Source organism: Echiichthys vipera, assembly GCF_963691815.1.
Source record: "Echiichthys vipera genome assembly, chromosome: 8".
NCBI classification, from domain to species: domain Eukaryota; kingdom Metazoa; phylum Chordata; class Actinopteri; order Perciformes; family Trachinidae; genus Echiichthys; species Echiichthys vipera.
Genome location: NC_139833.1, coordinates 9,935,543 through 9,951,293, shown reverse-complemented (window position 1 = coordinate 9,951,293; position 15,751 = coordinate 9,935,543). Strand labels below are relative to the sequence as shown.

General features: G+C 45.3%; 1 protein-coding gene across 1 annotated transcript in view; it reads right to left on the bottom strand.

The window, feature by feature from the left end:
* Window positions 1-1,271: 1,271 nt before the first annotated feature.
* The window catches only part of LOC310950020 (forkhead box protein O6-like), a 29,264-nt gene continuing 14,784 nt past the window's right edge, over window positions 1,272-15,751 (bottom strand). Inside the window, exon 2 of the mRNA XM_083917683.1 lies at window positions 1,272-3,093. Coding sequence (XP_083773809.1) covers window positions 1,378-3,093 — 1,716 coding nt within the window. The 3' untranslated portion in view covers window positions 1,272-1,377. The remainder of the gene's footprint in view (window positions 3,094-15,751) is intronic.

Genomic DNA, 15,751 nt, shown 5'->3' with positions numbered 1-15,751 from the left:
ACACACACCGGAAGAGTATGGAAACTGAGGCTGATGATTGATCCCACTGCAACAACAGACTTCTGTTCTATCCTTGTCTCCATCTTTTCCTTTTTGTACCCTCTGTGCACAAGCAAGCAAACAGTGACATTGGCCCTTCTCAGAGCAGGACAGCAGGCAGAGTGACTTGGCGTTAATCACAGTTTTGTCTCGCTCTCTTGGCACATTAAGTTGGAGAGGCGAGTGGTTGCCCGGGCGGCCAGGTTGAGAGATGGTAGGACAACGCGTTAGATTCTCAATAATGACGCATCGCCGCCGCATCACTTTCGAGATTAAAAGCAAGATGCTGAATTTCAATCAAGCCACATTAATGGCTCGGTGTGAGGAATGGTCACTTTGTCTCCACTGGCAGGCAGAGAGAAAAAGGAGGAGCAAAACTGGCACAAGAAGCCCATGCAGGTGAGACAAGGTGATACAGCATTTTAATTCACTAAATTGCATGCTATCCAGTAATGATAGAATACATTTGATGATGTAGTGACAATATTCTCTAACCGAAGGCAAAAGGGCACTGAAAAAATGTTATAACCAAGAGAAAAGTCAAAGCACCAAAGACTAAATGCATGGAGCTGTAAATAACAGGACTGCTGGTGAAAGATAACTGATTAGATCTGATGAGCATGTGAATGTCACTGGTTTAGGTTCAGATCTCAATCTAAATATACTGTATAAATACATTCAAACCAGTGTCAAATCAGGGTTTAATTTAACAATATTTTAATGTAGTACGTTGAGTGACGAGGCAGTGTCTAAGGTGTTGAGCTAAAGCATGAAAAATCACAGATCTAATCACAAAGCAACTAGGGATTTTTTGCAACAAAAAAAGATGGTCCCCACCACTGACAATGACAGCATATGAGAAAACGAGTCCAAATTTTATTCTATGCCAACATATGAAACTTTACCAACGGAGCTTGTGATTTTCTCATTTGCTGCTTTCAGTTACCTGCAGCAACCTTACAAAACATGTCAAGCTCTGCCTGAGCTGCTCTGTGAACGTGTTGCACTGCAAGATGTGACCCACTTGCAATAAAGTGCATTGAGAGTTCAGTTATCATGGTAGATGAGAAGCAATGTTGGGCAAGTACAGCTGAGAGATTGTCATCACAGTATAGCTGATAGAAAGAAAAAACTAATGTGACATGAACTAGATCTCTTGGGAGGAAGGGAAATCAAAAAGTGGACAGGGTGACAGAAGAAATGTCAAGACAACAAAGCGGGACGGGAGTGTTGGTCCTATGGTCTCTGTGTCAAGTCAGGAATGTCACAGTTGAGCACAGTGCTTCATGGGTATGGTAGTTCTTTTAGTTCAGAGGATATGATGTGTTATCTTAGACTTCAGCCAGGCACCCAGCTCTGGTTGCTATGGGTTTGCTGTGGAACAGCTAGACCACTCATTCCCATCCCCATGGTTACACCCATTCCCATACCCATGCCGATCCCCACCCCCTGTGCGAGGGAGCAGTCAAAATTAAAGTCCATCTCCTCCCCAGAGTCCATAATGTCATGAAGGAGGATGGACTCCACATCGCAGTCCAAGCTACCATGGAACATGTCAATGTCCAGGTCAGCTGGTAGTCTCTCATGGGGGTGAGGTTGGTGATAGCCGTGGTAGTTGCTACCAACACTGCCATTCCCCATTCCCTGGCCATGGTGGTAAAGTCCGTTAGTCATGCCTTGGTGTTGTGGGTCGGGATAATGGTTGTTACGGGGGTGTGGGTGTGGGGCAGTGGCCACATGGCAGGAGTCCTGGGGTATGCCAAGCATACCTGCTGGGTTTGGGGGGAGGGTGGTGGAGGCAGGCAGATGGGCATGTGATGGGGGGCTGTAAAGGTAGGGGGCTTTGTGGTTATAGGTCTGCAGCTGATTGCTGTTGCCGCATGGGATGAGGGCCACAGCCCGGGGCGGCGTGTGGTTATGGCTCTGGCTGAGGTTGTGACCATTGTGAGCGAGGCTGTGAGGTGAGTTGTGGTTGTGGTTAGTGACATTGTTGTGATTATGAGTACTAGTTTGGCTGTGAGTTCTGTTATGGCTATGAGCTGAGCTGTGACTATGAGATCCATTGTGGCTGTGTCCATTGTGGTGGCCAGGGTGGTGGCTATGATGGCTGGAGCCTACTCCATTACTAGCTTGACCCATCATAGGATGGCTTTCCCTCTCCTGTCCCAGCATCATGTCCTTGGAACAGTATTGCTGCCTAGCTGGACCCCCTGTTAGCAGACTTTGTAGGGCATTGGTGCTTGAGTATGCCTGCATGGTTCCAGAGAAACTTGCTGGCTTGTTCTCCTGAATGGTCTGCATCGGTGAGTGGTGGCGCAGCATCCCCATGCCTGTTGCACCATAGACGCCTGCCCCATAGGGGCTCTGCCCCTTTACTCCAGAACTGTAGTGGTAGACAGGGGTTTGGTGCTTATGTCTGCCAACAGCTGTAAGCTGCTGGTGTTGCTGCTGCGTAGGGTGATGGTGATGATAACTATCCTCCATCAGCTGCTCATCCAGACTGATGGCACCTGTCAGGTTAGCCAGCTGAGGCAGCTGCTCAAGGGGAGGACAGAGATTCCCTGCCCCCATGGATGGAGAGCGGGCACTGGTCGGTGAGGGGTAGAGGTGGGGGGAGGTGGAACAGGACATGCCACCTTCCTCCGGTTCCTCTGGCTCTCCCTCTGCGAGGATGGGTGACAGACGCCCACTAAGTGTGGAGGCCGACGAACTAGCCCTGGAATGGAGGTCTGTCCAAGCATCAAACTCTCCATCTGTTCCAGATGCACCTCCAGTTCCTTGGAGGCCTTTCCGTGGTGGGCTGCCATGATCAGGTGATCCCTGGAGCCCAACCACAACAGACCCTGCTCCCATCCCAGGACGGCCAACCCTCTTGCCTCTGACGCGGCCTTTGCTTTTAAGGTATTTGGTGCTGTTGTCCATGGAGACTGCTCGCCGGCGGGGGGACTTTCCCATCTTTCCTCCATCCGGGTTCAGCAAAGAACTCTTCCCTGTTCCCTCATTCTGCACCCTGATAAAACGTGTGTGGAGGGATAGGTTGTGTCGTATGGAGTTCTGTAGAGAGATGAGAGACATGGTATTAAATTAAATTGTACGGTGAGAGAGAGATCAAATTAAATTGTGATTGTCATTTGTCATTTGTACACAAACTGTTTTTCTGAGGTGAACACATTAAATGAGTGAAATTCAAATAAGATACATATAAAATGTTCCTGAGGGATATAATAATTTTTTGACATCTAGTGTAAAAATCAGCAATACAGACAAACCTACATATAAAATAATTTTGTCTACAAGACATAATTGTCAATTTGCTTTCACGTCTATTATTAGATATACAAAACACACAAAGTAGATACACAGTCCCCTGTGCAACCAGTGTCAACATAAGTCAAAAAATTGAGAACACATTCAAAACACAAACATGTTCGAAAGACAGCTACAGCTGGCATGGAGCACGACCCTGTCAGCCTCAACCACCCTGACAAGACATCAGACTCGGTCTTGAGACATTCTCCTTATGTACGTCAATCCTCCCACTTTCATTTCCATCAATCTATCTGTCCTCCTCTACTTTTCCTTTCAGCCAGGCTGATGTAAGCTGCTGTGGTTGGGCGTACTGTATGTTTGATGTTTGTGCCAGTCTGGCTTAGTGCCAGCCCTGTCTATTTCGCTCTTGTAGCTTGAATGGGGGGATGAATCGGAAGATTGAGCCGGGAGCAAGGAAGGCTAATGGATGTATCCCACCCTCCGACATCTACCTTCACTGCCTATCTGCCTTTCCCTCCCTTGTTCTGTCTTTATCATGATCCCACTTTCTCTTTTGTCACTGAGTAGGCTACTGCGTATTTAGTTTTTTTCCCTTATTTCACAGACTTCTTTGCACACAGCAGTCATTTTCCACTTCTGCTTTCAATCTCTGTGCCTTAAATTACACAGTGTGTCACCAATTACTTTCCCATCATTCTCTACACCGGCATGTACAGTTACTTAGTAATTCATAGGATATAGTTGTTGTTTTTTTTTTTTTAAATTATCTTTTACATCTTAAGGGTTGCTGAATGCTGAAGGATCCTAGTGTGCAAGTCTGTCACTGCAATTCTGCTCTTTGTTGTGTGTGAGAGGCATTTTGACGCTTAAGCAGGAAAATATCAAACCAAAAGCACCTCCTGTGGTTTAGGAATATACTGGGACAATAGATTGTTTCAGATTGAGGGGTACTCACACTTCCACCATCTCTATTATGTTGCAGATTATTTGTATTCACACTGAATTGCACGGCAGGGAAACAAATAAATCAAATTGCGGCAGAGAACGCATAAATGGGAGGCGCACTAAATTCAGGTGATCTGTGAATGTCTCCTTAGGTTATCTCACTGTGACACCTCCGGCATTGGGTAACCATGGCAACCGTGTAAACGCGCTACGGCAGAACTATATCATAGTGTGGAGAGAGTCAAGAGAGTAAGAGAGAAAGAGAGCGAGAGAGATGGAGGGAGAGTGGGGGATGGGGGAAAGGATGCAAGAGGAGGCGGTTGTTTGATGCTGCTGCTCCAACACTAAACAGCCTTTCATCTTGGCAGTGCAAGTCCGCAGGGGATGCCCGCTCCCTGCTTCTGACGGCTCCTCTACGTGCCGCGCCAACTCCCTGTCTCACCCTGGCTGGATCATCCACCTATCATACCACTCCAAATCAGCCCCATCAAGTCCTCTGCATGCCTGAATTAAAACATATGTAAGATTTCAGGCCCATTCCAACTCAGCCGGTTGTAAATGGGGCATCTTTCAGAGGGCTGAACCACTTCATGCTGCAACTCTGTGTGACCTGTCTGATTCAAATCCCTGTATGAGCGAAGAGCAGCCCCATTGAACTTGGAGGGATTTGTCATCATCCCAAACCCTCTTTATCTGATGAATCCACCTGCTAGAGAGATTTGAGAGATTTCGGTCAGTGGCCAGCCATGGCATCATCGTCATCATCATCATTCGCTGCTGGCTTCCTGTCGTGTAGTTTTCCACCACATGTTTTTCTCTGTCATCCTGTTTGTGTGTTTTAGAATCTAAGAATAGCTCAGGTTGCAGGTGGTTCCACTGTGGGTGTGGTTCTGTCCTCCTCCTGTTCCCTGTGCCTGAGTCAGGGGCAATTTGGACAGCCTATGGCCTTCACGCCCCCGAAACAAGCAGTCACCGCTAATCCCCCTCCATCCCTGAGTAATCCCAGACAATCCTGGGCTAATCCCAAGTTGATTCAGGGGCACTCCCAGCTGGGTGTCTCACACAGAGCCATGCCAGGTCACCACGGACACAGCAGGCAGCCCAGATATGCTATGATCCAATAGTAATGCAGCATAAGGGAAGTTTGACATGTGGGAAATAGGGACACTAAACCCTGTGTAGGATGTAGTGTTAAACTCTTCCTAATGTTTGTGTGTGTGTGTGTGTGTGTGTGTGTGTGTGTGTGTGTGTGTGTGTGTGTGTGTGTGTGTGTGTGTGTGTGTGTGTGTGTGTGTGTGTGTGTGTGTGTGTGTGTGTGTGTGTGTGTGAGTGTGTGTGTGTGTGTGTGTGTGTGTGTGTGTGTGTATTTTAGTAGATTTTTTGAGGCAGTGATCTGATGTTAACTGCCTTTTTGATGCCTTCATCGAATCAACTACCTTAACTATGTTCTGTCCTTGAGGGTTGGCTTTGCCACATTTTTACCCCTGCGGGTTGGATAGAATAAAATTGAAAACTTTATTATGTATTAAATATTCATAAAATGGAAATTCTCTTTCAGCCCCCTGGCTTGCTCAGGCAGACGGATGAAGCCCACAGAAACATACAACGACAGAGAGGAACACACACATCACACGCCTGGGTCCAGGAGGCTGCTTCCTATTCAAATCATACCCCTTTAATACAATGGGCCTAGTGGAGAGGGCTCTAAATAATGAATGAACCAGTGGCTGGGCTTATGGAGAGAGATGCACTGCCTGGTCCAATAATACTGAAAAGAACAGACAGAGTCATAAGAGGTGGTGTGACTTCTTTGTTTTGTAATCAGGGAAATCCACTCTTGTCCGTCTAAAAACACAACTCAATCAGGCTGAGAGGGTTCATTTGGACATCAAGAAAAAGAGGATAAGGGTAAGAGTTTTTCGACCAATCAAAGCCAATTAAGGTGAACAAGATTCCCTTGGTTGAAAACAGCTTTGGTTCAACTCTCATTAAGGCCTAAAAATCCTGATAGCTGATTTAGATATTTAGACAATAGATATCAAGCCGCAGGGCAGCCCTCTTTGTCCTCAGATTAAAAGCTTAGGCTCTTTTTGAACAAATCTGACACGTTGACCCTTTTTTCCACAACACACAGGTGAACTAGGCAGTAAGAGGCTTTTTCATTGGCTTAAGGAAGGAGACAGAAACGGACATAGATATTTCCTGTGTTAATCTTGGTCCAACGGCTTATTGCTCAATATTTTGATGATGCGCAGAAACAGGTTCCTGGAATTCATCCATAATAATCTGTTTAAAAACCACTTATTTGGCTCTTGGAAATCTTACAATACCAATCAATTGTTCTCCTGCCCCCCCCCCCCCACCCCCCCCCCCCCCCTTCTTCCATGAAACTTGGTTTAACATAGGGACTGGAGAGGCCTATTTAGTGATGGGAATCAATGAAGTTTAATGGCTATCGGGCTGAGGCTTAGCACACATCAGTGTCTGACTAACTACACAATCCACCTGCATTATGAGGCCAATATGGGTTCTCAATATGCCATATCCACACTATTCGCACAAGAATGTCGAACTGCCACAGGCTTGTCAGTTAAGTTACTATGCCCACTTGTGAAAATTGGCTTGGTGCCATACGCGTCCCTCTGTTGCCTCTCCCAAGATGTCAGTGAGGCATTAGCATTGGTAGAATATGAGTATGGGGGTAGGGGTTGTTATGTTGAGCCCAATGGTTCATCTGGAATAACCTGACTGACTGGCATGGGGGCAGCTGCTTGGGGGGGGGGGGGGGGGGAGCAGGAGGCGGAGGGGCTGGGGGTAAAGGGTGGGAATATAGAGCTATCGCAAGGGGCCCCTACACACCGCACAAAGGGGTGCCCTCAAAATGCCCCCCACTCACCCCATCCCCCTCCATTACTCCCCCATCAGAACCCACTCGGGGTTTTTCCCGCTCACACAGCCACACACATGCTCGCACACAGAGGGGCGAGGAAACAGGTCAAACGGTTTATAGGACCCATCTTGTGGCGAATGTGCACTCATTCAAACAGAACTGAGTGACGAACTGAGGACCGTGAGTGGGCTCTGGGAACCAGCAAAAAGAAACCACTCACCCGATTCAAACAACCTCAAGGGTGAAGCAGCGTGGTGTGCTTGCCCAACTAAGAACACAGCAGCTGTTCTTGTAGTGGCACCGGGTAAAGCCGTTTGCCACACTCGACTGGTATTACCAAACCATTTCATGCAGAATGGAGCCATTATGTATTGTCAAAGGGTATCCCTCTATGGTGCACATTCATTTGATAAGCCTAAATCAAGGGGGAGTAACAGAAGCACTAACTGTGTTTATTGTGATGCTGTTTTTGCCTGTGCAGAAGGCAGGAGGGATCAGGGGGAGGGGAGGTTTCAACACAAGCAGTTTTGTTCAGCACAGGAATGAGTTTTGTCAGCTAAGCCTGTCTCCAGGCTATTGGTGGAAATTAGCGCCGGCTAAATATTCGCTTTCCATGATTGATGTCACGGCTCGCGTTGTCCCTTTGAAGGGAAATAAAGAATTTAGAGCCATGTGGATTAATAGGGACAGGGCTGGGGGAATTTTATGTGTCTGAGGGGGACTTGAAGAGGGACTGAAGGGCCTAATGGCTGCACAGATATGGCACAATAGAGCTGAGACGATATGATGTATCAGAGAGTGAGAGAAGACAAGTGAGACTATGACAGTGGGTACAAGAAAGAAAATTGGAAATTGTGTGTGTGTAAGGGAGTGTGTGTGCGAGAGAAAGAGAGAGATGTAGCTATTTGCCTGAGAAGCCCAGAGTCTGATGATTAAAATCCCTTTAGGAGGCTTCTTTAAGAGAGACAGATGGGCAGACGGGCCTGTTTTTGGAATGCAATCAAATTGAAAAGATTAAAAAGGAGTCTCTTTTATTAGGAGGTGAGAAACAGTTACTTCTCTGCCACATGCCATCATCGCCTCCACAGCAGTGGTCACGACTGCATTGGCATGCGAGGCACATTACAGCCCTTGTTGGGGAAGAAATAAACCTGGGATTAGGAATTGCATCTATCTCAGTGTATCACTGTGGGGTCTCTGAGGATTGGTAGCACTTCTAATTTCTTGTTGAATAAATAGGATTTATAGGAGAGAGTCAAAAATGTCAGGCTCTCATTTCTTCTAGAATCATTACAGAAAAGACTAGAGTGAGTAAGTCAAGGACTTTTCACCAATAGCTGTGCTATTATACATACAGAATTTTCACTTAATCACAACGTCAAATCTGAAAAGGTACAATTCAAATGTGCATTCCCTCAGCTGCCATTGTACTTGAATAGACTGAGTTTGCACAGTAGAGTGATTCAAGCACCGTGAAAGGTGCTCTATATCCGACCCTATTATTCCACAACACTGCAGGAGTGCCATTTATAAAAAGGCTTAAAATGGAAAGCAAGTGTGTAGTAGTGTGTCTGGTAGCCTCAGATCAGGAAGTGGCTGTGGAGAGGGGTGTAATGGAGTTGGTAGGGGATTCCTGCCTGGCTGTGCACTAATTGCATCCAATGGCTGGCGAGTCATCAGCCGTGCCCAGCCTGGTGCCAAGGGAAGGGTTGGCATCGGGGTGGCAGGGTGTGGGATAGAGAAGGGCTGCCGCAGCTTTGGTGGGTAAAAATAGATGCTGACAGATTAGTAGAGCATCTGAGACCCGGACAGGGGATCGGAAAATCCGCTTGCCTGATGCCAGGGATAGCTGAGTGTTTCCGGTGGGCGCAAAGGGGACAAAATCTGGGCTTCACGTCTGACGCCCACGCAGAAAACAGAGGAGCCTCAGAGCGGGTGTGAGCACACGAATGAGCACGTGCCACAGCATAGCATGGGTGGGGTTTTTCCACTGGGACCTGCAAGGTAGGCAGAGCTCACACCCTCCCACTGAGGATTCACACAACAGGTGCTTGGGCTGGGCCACCTGTGGGGCCGGCCGCCTGCTCGCACTTCACACCTCATCTAGGGAGCAAACTAACATTTTCCACTGGGCTTGCCATGCTTTTGTTAAAGACCAACACGTTTCTGGAGAGGCTTTTATTGCTCTTTTTTACAAGATCTGCATGATATGCGTGTGTGCAAGCGTGCACAAGTAAATCTGCATTTATGTGAGTGCCTGTGTGTCTATATTTGGGTATCAGTCCACTTAATAGCCAACAGGCACAGTGTGGATTTGATTATATTGAAACCTCCCTCTGCTATATACAAAGAAACTGTTGGCCAACGATGGAATCAATGCAGGCACAGCCTTTTTTCACACTCTGCCTCCACATAATCTCATTCATAACAATGAGAATCTCATTTCCCACATTCTAAAGGTCAGTGCACACCTCTGATCACACTTTAATAAACATCATTCTCAGCGTTTAATTTAATTTCAGCAGAGCAGGAAACTCATAGGCAGCCATGCAAAATTCATCGAATCGTCCCTTTAATTGCCTCACTTTCACAGTACAGAATAGAATGACTGCAATCACAGAGAAGGAAAAAAAATACACAAATACACAAATACACAGGCACACATCTGCAACACACACACACACACACACACACACGCATAGAAAGAGATAAGTAGAGTCAGTCAAGTGCCAGTTTTGGTTACATTTTAATAAAATAAGCTTCACAATTTTTTTGGACCATCACCAAGTAGCTGCTCCACATCCCTTTGTCATCACACATTTTAACTCTCACCTAAATTGGCAAACTGTACCAAACAACCACACACATTCGTGTTCAAACACACACACATACACATATACAAACAAACATACATACACACACACACACACACACACACACACACACACAAACCTATGTAACCACGTACATTGCACACACATGCCAACATGACACAAAGCCTGGCACACCGGGCACACTCATTACCGCAATGCCAAGCTACCAGTTGCTAAGGAGACCTGTGGGAGAGGGAGGGTTTCTTGTTGTTGCCATAGCAGCCGGCTCGCTCCCTGCCAACTCTCTCCCTCGGGGAGAAACAAGGCAAGAGGTGGGGGGTGAAGTGGGTAGAGGTAGGGGGCAGCGGTTTAATAGGGATATGAGGTGCAGAGGAACTTCATTAGCCATCAGTGTGTGCCGCACCAACCACTGCTTCCCATGAATGCCTACCCACATGCAACACTTCAGCCCGCAGACTCCCACTTACTCACGCACAGTCCATAGACTCCCACTTATTCGCACACCTATACGGAGAAGAAGATGGAGAATGGCATGCTTAGAATGGAAAGCAGGGAGTTGACGGGGGGGTGAGGGTCGAGTGTATCTGCAGGGGGAGGGGTTGAGAGAGCAGAGGTGGGCAAACAACAAAAAGAGGATGGGGGAACAAAGAGGGTCTTGAATGTGGGGGCCTGCTTGAAAGAGTGGTAGACTCTTAGGTAGTTACAGGCTGTATGAAAAGCAGTTCCCTCCGTAACTGTGCCTCTTCCTAAGCAACCTTGACCTTCAACTACATCCTCTGTCTTTCAAACCATAGAATAGCACTGTACAGCCACAGACACATGCTGTACAAAACATTGCACACAGGCTTTTTTTTCTATACCATTCAATATAAAAGTACACAATGGAAACAGTTCCTCTGTGCAAACTGTAAGGTTATTTCAGAACATACTGCAAGCTGTTTAACATTGGTGATCACATTTTTCTCTCAATGCCATGTTATATTTGAAAATGCTGTTTATTTGTTAAATATGTTTCACTAAATGGTCTTTTTCAGATTGTTTTCTAAAAGTTTGCCATGCACACTGAAATACCGCTGGACTGGGTTTGTCTGCACGCGGCTCTTACAAACCGTTCCCCAATATGTGAAGTACCAGAAAACGATACAGAAAAATGACAACACACACAGAGGAAGAGCGACTTCATTCTCTGCTCACAAAGTCATTACTCCACTATATATTTACATAGAAAAGATTTGTTCGCTGCTATATTAATGCTCTGAATGTTAAGTACATTTCCTTTAAAAAAGATACTCTGTTTGATATCGGCAGGGGAACGCTCAGCTCAGCCACCTCAGACTCTCTGTGATCCCTTATTGTGTGTTTCATTGTCAAAAACTACTACGGATGTTGTCATTGACATATCTGTCAGTTTCTGTTGTCAGACTATAAAATAGTGATTCAATTTTTGAATGATGGCTTTAAACGCTTCCTGTTAGCGAAGCTGTTAAAAATACAAATGTAAGATTGACAACTTATCAAGCTTCTGCAAACACAACCAAGGTGCCTCATACAGATTATGACTTTTATGAATTTGATTAAATCGACAATATACGTAACTGGTTTTACAATTAAATTATTTTCTATCATCTGAATGCGGCAGCCAGAAGTACCATTGGCCTAATAGGTAGCGTTTATGAGCGTCCATCACAGTTTTCACATTTATCCACTTGGGAGGAAAAGGTGTATCTCATTTCAATTTGGATGGAGGGACAAATCAGGGTACATGGATTTTTAAATTCATCCATATTAGCATTTATGGCACCAGAAACAAAGTTGAAAACAAGGAGAAGTGTGGCTTTATTGGCCTCATCACTCAAGACTGCACCGAAAAACTCCACCGGGTTGACTGATTCATCTGGTATCAGGCGTTTCTTGGTTGAGAAAAAGTCTTCTCAATATCGCCCGACAACATAGTTTGTTTTTACTTCGCTCCACTTCACTAAAGGGAAACTTTGTCGATGCTCAGCCAGCTCTGTATCATTACAATGTGGACGATAGATACAGGTGGAAAAGCCTGGGTTTGCACACTGCAATGACACAAAGCTGGTTGGAAATTACAACCACGGCAACACCAGTATGTTGGCATGGCTATGCATCAGTGTCAACTTCATATTATGTTAGATTTAGGCAGATTCGCTGTTCTCTAGTGGTTGGTTAGGGAAAATGGAATCCAACTCCCCTACGGAAATCAGTTAGAGTGGAGACAATGTAAGACTGAAGACAGAAACAGAGTGTTACAAGTTGATAATTGTGTCCCAGTGGCATCATCATCAGATCTTTTTGTACTACAGTCCAAAATGCTTAAATGTCTTTCATGAATGACATGTCAACTACATGCTTGAGAATAAAGGAGAATATATAACTGCTTAAAGAGATCAACTGTTGGTGCTGCCTTAGTCTAGATTCATATGGAGAGAAAAAGATGTGTTTCAAAATGAGCCGATGTTAGTCTGGGCATGGCCTCTGAAGCAGGATGCTTATGAAATCAAAGAGATGAAAAGCTCAACTCCTATAGGGTCAAAGTGAGTTCTGTATTCAGGAGCAGCGCCTCAAATATTGACTGTCTGATAACCCATGACACTCCTGGCTGCCTCAAATTCTCATACTTTAAGTACCAGTGTACAGTATGAACAAGGAATAGAATCGATTTTGGTCTGGATGAACTCTGTGTGGTTAAATATGGTTAAGAACACCACCCACCAGAACCTCTCCCGCCCCGACCCAAGCTTTTCTCTCATGAGTAGAGTAGGATAGCGAGAGAAAGACACTTCTCAGCTGAGAGGAACAAGGAGATGGGGGGGCACAAAAAGACAGGATTCAACCCTCCTCCCTCCCTCCTTCCCTCCTCCTCTCTCCATTTCCTGAAACAAAAAGAGCCCAATTAAGTCAGTTTGAGTTAGGGTCTTATATGCCTGTGTATGTGTGTGTGTGTGTGTGTGTGTGTGTGTGTGTGTGTGTGTGTGTGTGTGTGTGTGTGTGTGTGTGTGTGTGTGTGTGTGTGTGTGTGTGTGTGTGTGTGTGTGTGTGTGTGTGTGTGTGTGTGTGTGTGTGTGTGTGTGTGTGTGTGTGTGCAAAAATGTGTATCCAAATCATGTGTGTGCAATGAATGGAAATAGGGGGGCAACGTACTGTAAGTTGGAGACTGTCTGCGAGGGAAATGTTTGTTGGAGTTGTGGGGGAGAAAGGGGATGGCTGAAACAATCTCTCCCCCTATCTCTCTCTTTCTCTGTAGCCTAAGAGGGCCAAACTTGCTCTCAGCTCCACGACGGGAGACGCTGAAATATTAATCGCCACGCTCCAGCCGCAGACTAGTGAACACAATCGCTTCAAACTCCCACCCTAATGAGTGTGTTCATGAATGGCTAATGTGCACAGATGGGGGGCTGATGACTGGATAGATCGCAATGGGGAGGTGAGGGAGGGAGGGAGAGGAGAGAGGGAGGGAGGGAGGGGAGAAAGTGAAATTTCGGCGGGGCGTGGTGGTGGTGGTGAGGGGGTGCAGAGACATGCCATGACCTTTTAAGAGCCTCCTGAAAACTTAATTAAGGCTAGCCCCGTGCTACTCTTCCTTTCTTTTACTCCTTCTCCTACGCACACACTCTGGCTCATGCTCGCATGCCTGCACACACACACAAACGTAAAAAAATTTGCTGTTATCCCTCATTCTCATCCTCCCTCCTCCCAGTGCATGCTGATTGTTTACCCCCTTGCCCTCTGCACACACCCCGTTGAGCTGATGCACAATAGATTTCTCGGTTTAAAACTCCAAAATGACTCATGCAGGCTTTTTATGAACACATCCATTTCTTTCTCTATCTCACACACACACACACACACACACACACACACACACGTCCTGAGATGATCACAAGTCGACATTAAAACTGCAGAGGCAGGTTATGTCGTTCCTCGCCCCCTGCGTGGATACATCTCAGAAAGAGGATGGAACAAATCCACAGGAACAAGGTGAAGAGCTCTTTCACCTTAAATGCCTTTTACTTCTGCAGAAGAGTTGGAGTTACATCTCATTGACACGGGGCGTGTACAGGCAAAAGCGCCCTCGCAACTGGAGTCCGTTCCTTGGGAATGTTAATGCTTCACATGCATCTTTTATAGCTGAATCTGAACTGCTCTTTCACCCCTGAGATACATTTTGCTTTCCTCACCACTGACTCCACATCATCATTTCAAGCGCTGACGTCAGACACATTTTTAATAACATGTGTTGAGTAACAGAAATGCGGGTTAACGCGTCTTCCCAGGACTCACCATTATCATAGAGGCCACCTAGGGATTAAGAGCATTAAGAGCGTGCAGACGCATATACAGACACACATACATACACCGACATGCATAGACTCACAGCATCTAATTAGAGGAGTGAGATGATGTGACCTAATTCCTAACCTCTTCCAAGCAGTCAGGATCGGCCTCCGCTTGGATCGGTTGAATTAGGGCGGGAAAATGGAAGGCGCCTCAGAAATAAGTATCGTTTTTATAATTTTTACTCTCAGTTTTTAAGACACTTTATATATGTTGGGGTTAATTTGTTGATCATAAATGTTTGCTTCTAGTCACTAGTCTAGTCCAGTCGGGTCACTCCATGGGATCATGTTTTTCTCAGGATAAACTTTTTAAAAATCACCTTTGCTCTTTAGTTCTGTTGTCTAGCTGAGTTTAGTAAACCATGAGTTAATGTTTGGAAAACGTTTGTCAAACATTAAAGTTATTACATTCTGGAGATGTTTTATACTTCTTCTTCTTCTTCTCAGTTTATTTAGCTAGATTACATTTCGTTCTCAGCCTAAGGAACCACCGTATTCTTTCCTCAATTACAGCCAAAGGTGATATACTGTAAAGAAGGAAGCTTACCATGAATATCTGAAATATATCTACCACATGTACATGTATGTGGTGCCTTGGTTATTTAAAAAAAACATGCTAGTACAGCACTGGTATAGGCACGGTGGATAGTCTATCAAACTCTGAACAATAAAAAAACACACAACACTAAACAATGATATTGTATTAATACTTTGTTCTCTAATTTTGATCTCCAGTATATATATATATATATATATATATATATATATATATTCACTTAATGGCCACGTAGTTAACTCCACCTGTACAATCAAATGGGGGGCAGAATATTAGAAGCACCTCTATATTGAATGTATATACAGTATATACACACTACACACTACTACTACTACTACTACTACTACTACTGCTACTACTACTACTACTAAAGACTTCTATTTCTTACCTACAATACACCTCACTAAGATGCTCTGATGCTTTTGGGTCCCAGCCACAGACAGACCTAAAAAATAGCAGCACCACAACCTACTTTCCCTCCCCTTCCCCCCCATTTCCTGCCTTGACTGCCAACACACTCTAGGCATGATGGAGGGAAACTGGTGGAGTTACTGAGAGGGGAATTAACCTTTGTGAAGGGACTGCATTGGCAATGCTCACCGTACTTTGAGAGGCTGAGTTCAAGATTTCACTTTGCTGTCAACAAGATACTTCAGTGCATTTATCACCCTTTGTCTAATTTTGGTGTTGCTAAATGAAATGGATTACATATGCAGTTTGTCAAATGACTAATCTTCCACTCTGACGCCGTTGATGCGGAAACCAAATGAAATATTCTATGTGGCCTAGTATTTCTATGAAAACTATTGTGTATCAACTGGGAGCAGTTCTTAACTTCAAAATCTATTATCTA